General features: G+C 54.4%; 1 protein-coding gene across 1 annotated transcript in view; it reads right to left on the reverse strand.

Moving 5' to 3' along the window:
• Rnf114 (ring finger protein 114) overlaps positions 1 to 2,378 on the reverse strand; it is a 13,822-nt gene extending 11,444 nt beyond the window's left edge. The window contains exon 1 of the mRNA XM_005362855.2: positions 2,201 to 2,378. Within this exon, the coding sequence (XP_005362912.1) occupies positions 2,201 to 2,343 (143 nt within the window). The 5' untranslated portion in view covers positions 2,344 to 2,378. The remainder of the gene's footprint in view (positions 1 to 2,200) is intronic.
• Between the last annotated feature and the right edge of the window lie 1,223 nt (positions 2,379 to 3,601).

The following is a 3,601-nucleotide window of genomic DNA, read 5'->3' on the forward strand; positions in this document are numbered from 1 at the left end:
GAATTGCAATAGACCGCTGGGTGGTCTATTATAGTATAGACTGGGAGTCCTAGTCATTTACCTGAAGGCAGAGTGGTGAGTCTTTATGATGATACACACATGTACACATAAATTTTGTTTTGAGACAGCGTTTTTCTGTGTAACAATCCTGGCTGTCTTGGGACTTGATTTGTAGACTAGGCTGGCCTTGAACTCACAGAGAGCTGCCTGTCTTTGCCTCCTGAATGCTGGGATTAAAGACACTGACCACAATGTTATATTTTTAAATTGAAGAAACTACAGTCACTTCTTACGGTGATGGAGAATAAGGATAACACCACAGGGAAGTGCCTCTGAGGAGGTGACACTGAACTGCAGGTCACAAAGACCTGGACAAAGTGTCACAGAGATGACACCAAACATGACGGAAAGTGTCAAGAGTAGACATGAAGACCTTTGGGACAGTGATGTGGCAGATCACACAGAGAAAAGGCAAGGAAGGCAGGGCCTTTGCAAAAGCCCACCCAAAGAGTAACTCCAGACAACAGAGGAAGCCCATCCAGCATACAGATAAAGCAGCTTATTTAATGGCCTATCACAAGCTTACCAGCCTTGGGTATGCCTGAGTTATATCCTGACAAGGAAGCAGCTTCTAAGCTGCCTGTGCCCTGCGCTTTCAGTTTCTACTTCCTAGAAATGGGGCTGTTTCTTTAGCTCTAGCTATCTGCACTCCACCCAGAAGACCACAGAGGATGTAGCCACTCAGGGCTGGATCCGAGTTTCATAAAAAGCAAAGGTCCCGACCACAGCTGTGAACAATCAACTAGGTAGAGCAGAGGGCACGTGGAGAAGGCTCCCTCAAGGTGTGTCTGACTTTGGGCAACACCAAACTGACCTCTGACCTACGAAAAAGTCAAGGAAGCCTCAAATTTGGCTGCTTTTCAAACTGGTTAAGTTTGTTCGCAAAGTTAACAGCTGCACACCACTCTTGCAATGCTTTCCTACTGCATGCAACCGACACCACAGCTTCATCATTAGCACTTTTTAAAAACTATGATGTGTGTGTATCACGTATGCACGCGAGGGCAAATGTGTATGCCACTTTTAGGAGTCAATTCTATCACGTGGCTCCCCAGGAGTGAACTGTCATCAGGTTTGGTCACAAATGCCTTCACCTTCTGAGCCATCTCACCGGCCACTACCTACTATCATCTTCCTGGGCTGTCAACCTTAGCGTCAAATCGCCTTCTTACTGTACCCCGAAGCCAGCACACAGAGGGCATGCAGACAGACACTCCAGTTGACTGCGAGGGGTCTAGGGGACACCTACAGTGCTGAGCAAAGGATTACATTAAGGGGGAGGAGGCATGGCAACCCTGTTCTTGTGGTCCCTATATGGTGCTCCTGGGTACAGGAGAGCAGGGAGAGAGGTCATCTATGCCGGGCCAAAGCATGAACACTGGTGGGGATGGGGCCAGGTCACCTACACCTCAACTACAGCTGGGAAGGAGCTCGGGGCTCCTGGCTGCTGGGAAGGCTGGTCTGGCCCCGCGCGGGCAGCGGGTCTGGGCTAAACCAGACCTGGAGAGCCACCTGGGGACAGCCGGGCAGGTGAGGCGGCTCCATGCCAACCTTCAAAGTTTATTCACCTGGGAAAGGCTGGCCCGCACAGGACGGCAGTGGGAACGCCTGCGGGGCTCAGAGGGTGCCGGCGTTGCGGGGGTCGCCAGGACCAAGGCTAGGTAACAATCGGTGAGCAGGGCCACGGAGAAAATGAAGCAGGTGGTGGCGTGTCCCCAGTCCCTGCAGCTGAGGGGAGTGTCAATGTGCCAGGGTGGAACTGAAACCCCGCTGTACGGTCCCAGCCCCGAGGGCAGCCCAGGCCGCCCGCGCTCAGCTCCGGAACCGGCTGACACAGCCAGGACAGTGACACGGGGCTCCGGGCCACGCGGGCTTTGCTACGGCCAGAACGAAGTGCGCCCCCGTGAGCGTCCCGCCTCCGGGCCGCGGCTAAGGCCAAGCCCCCCGACGCTTCCCCTCCGTTCGGGGCTCGCCCGGTGCCCACTGTCAATTCTAGCCACCCGGCTGGGGCCCCGCTTGACCGCCCGGCAGTCACGGGCACACTTCGGCCGCACGGTCCGCGGCGGGTGGGGCGCGACGCCGAGGCTCGAGGGCACCGACCGGCCGCCCCGTCCCGTCCCACCCGGCGCCCGCCACTTACACGTGTCCGCAGGGCACCTGCATCGGCTTTTCGAACACTTCCAGGCACACCGGACAAGTGAAGCGGCTGAGGGGGTCAGTATCGGACGCGGGCGTCGACAACTGCGCGGCTCCATCGCTGGCTCCCTGCTGCGCCGCCGCCATCTTGCCGCTGAGGAGCGCCGCTCGGCGAGAGAAAGACCCGCCGGGGGGTGGGGCTGTCGGCGTCTGCGCACGCGCAAGGGGCGGGCCCGGGGAGGTGGGCGGGGTTGAAAGCCGCAGTCGTGCAGGTGTGCCGTGGCGGCCGGCCCGGTGGTGGTAGGTTCTCCCCAGGTGGCGACCCAGCCACTCCAAGCCCACAAGAACTCGCACCATGAATGTGTATTGTTACCCTTGACCTTAACCAACTCACCAACTTTCCCAGGCGAGCTTTGAACTTTCCAACCTCCTGCCTCAACCTACCAAGTAGTTGGAGATATAGACGGCACCACCAGGGTTAGCCAGATGATTTTTATCAGATTTCTTAAGACTTTTCCTGGCTGGAAACGAGGAGGCAGGATTTCTTCTAAGGAGGTACACGGGTATGTCATATACTCACCTGGCTGGACACTACTTCCCTTCAGTCTTTCCAGGTCTCCCTTTCTCTATGGTTTGTACATCCCGGGAAAATAAAGACAGAGGCTTGGACTGGAAGGAAGTATAACAGGAAGGCCCTGGACTGTGTACAACCAGCCAGTAACTTCCAGGTGCCAAGAGTTCTAGCAAGGGGCTGGAGAGATGGCTCAGAGGTTAAGAGTACTGGCTGCTCTTCCAGAGGTCCTGAGTTCAATTCCCAGCAATCACATGGTGGTTCACAACCATCTATAATGAGATCTGGTGCCCTCTTCTGGCATATGGGCATACATGGAAACAGAACACTGTATACATAATGAATAAATAAATAAGATATTTAAAAAGAGTTCTGGCAGGTGTAGGGTACTGGCAGTGATTAATTTCCAACAACTGTGTCTAGGGCTGGGGCGTGGCCAAGTAGGTATAGTTCTTGCATGCACCATGCACCCTGGGCCCTGCGTTCCATCCCTGAATACACCAGGTGTGATAGCTCACACTCATAATCCCTAGCACTTGTGAGGTGAAGGCAGGAGGACCAGGTGAAGGTCATCCTGGACTTGACAGTAAGCTTGATACCGGCCTAGGATATATGATAGTACTCACCTATAAATCTCAAAACTTTCTGGGAGGCTGAGGCAGGAGGAGTTTTAGGATTTAGGCAGCCTGGATTCCTTAGAGGTACCCTGTCTCAAAAGCAAAATCAATAAAAAAAGGTTCTAGAAAGTTGTGCTTCACTGTGAGACTATAGTTTACCATGCATGAGGCCCTGGGTGTGACAGGATGTGTGTAGTTGAGCATGCATGAGGCCCTG

The sequence above is a fragment of the Microtus ochrogaster genome, linkage group LG8, assembly GCF_000317375.1.
Source record: "Microtus ochrogaster isolate Prairie Vole_2 linkage group LG8, MicOch1.0, whole genome shotgun sequence".
In the NCBI taxonomy this organism is placed as follows: domain Eukaryota; kingdom Metazoa; phylum Chordata; class Mammalia; order Rodentia; family Cricetidae; genus Microtus; species Microtus ochrogaster.